The sequence below is a fragment of the Carlito syrichta genome, unplaced genomic scaffold (genome assembly GCF_000164805.1).
Source record: "Carlito syrichta isolate Samal-C Ts95f unplaced genomic scaffold, Tarsius_syrichta-2.0.1 Scaffold311664, whole genome shotgun sequence".
Lineage (NCBI taxonomy): Eukaryota > Metazoa > Chordata > Mammalia > Primates > Tarsiidae > Carlito > Carlito syrichta.
In genome coordinates, this window is record NW_007255760.1 from 16,696 (window position 1) to 17,983 (window position 1,288).

At 53.9% G+C, this 1,288-nt stretch overlaps 1 protein-coding gene across 1 annotated transcript in view; it reads left to right on the forward strand.

Moving 5' to 3' along the window:
* Positions 1-738: 738 nt before the first annotated feature.
* The window catches only part of LOC103271446 (ATP-dependent RNA helicase DDX19A-like), a gene marked incomplete at its 3' end in the record, with an annotated part of 26,230 nt that continues 25,680 nt past the window's right edge, over positions 739-1,288 (forward strand). Inside the window, exon 1 of the mRNA XM_008068914.2 lies at positions 739-945. Within this exon, the coding sequence (XP_008067105.2) occupies positions 889-945 (57 nt within the window). The remainder of the gene's footprint in view (positions 946-1,288) is intronic.

Here is a 1,288-nt window from a genome sequence, read left to right on the forward strand (position 1 = left end):
TTTTTTGAGTTGGAGTCTCACTCTGTCGCCCAGATTGGAGTGCGGTGGCCGGGAGCCTCGACCTGCTGGGCTCCGGCGATCCTTCCGCCTCCGCCTTCCAAGTAGCCGGAACTACAGGCGTGCGCTACCACGCCCGGCTGATTTTTTGATTTATTGTAGAGATGAGGGCTCGCTAAATTGCCCAGGCGGGTCTCGAACCCGCGGGCTCAGGCAATCCACTCACCTCAGCCTCCCAAAGGCGCGGGATTACAGGCTGAGCCACCGAGCCCGGCTCAGGGTTTTGTTTTCTTAAACGTTATTGCGTTCCTCGTGATAGAAACTGGCATCATATAGTATTATTATGGAAATTTCCTTTCTGTAATGCTCTAGTTTACAGACTTACACATTTAATGTAGCAGCTTTAAAAATAAACTTGGGCCAGCATGAGCAACATAGCCCGACTCTGTCGCTACAAAAAAATTTTTTTTTTAAATCAGACGTGCAGTGGCGCTTGACTCTAGTCTCAGCTACTCAGGAGACTGAGGCAGAGGAGCCTTAAGCCAGAGCCATGAGTGACACCTTGTCTCTAAAAAACAAAATTTGGGTTATTTCAGTGTCAAGTAAGGCAATGAAGTGAGGCTAACAGTTTCACTTAGTAAAGCTTAGGGATCTTAAGGCATGATGAGGCTCCACGTGGGAAAAACGGAGCCAAACGAGCGAGGAATGACAACAAACGACGGGGGGATGCGCGGGATGATGACGTCGCATACCGGACGGGAACTGACGTCACTCGCGAGCATCGTTACTTCCGGCTCGCGTGAGTGGTCTTCGCGCCGGTGGCGGGCTTGGGGTGGTGTCGGCGCGCGGTGCGGCGCGTTTTTCGCAAGTCGACCAACCTTCTCCGGGACCATGGCCACCGACTCTTGGGCCCTGGCGGTGGACGAGCAGGAAGCGGCCGTCAAGTCGGTCAGTGGCTTCAGGTCCAGAGGGGAGAACGTAGCCGGGGCCCAAGCCCACCCTGCTGCGAGCACGGGGAGCTTCTGGGGTTGGGCAGGCCCCTGGCCAACACACTCCAGGAGTTTGGGGGCAGTGACTTAACCTTGATTTGTTCCTGGGCTAAAGAGACCACTAATGAACTTTTTATTTTCACCTGGGATAGGACTTTACCTTGTTTTTTGTTTGTTTGTTTGTTTTTGAGTTGGATTCTCACTCTGTCGCCCAGACTGGAGTGCAGTGGCCGCTCCCGGCTACCGCAGCCTCGACCTGCTGGGCTCCGGCGATCCTTCCACCTCAGCTTTGCAAGTAACCG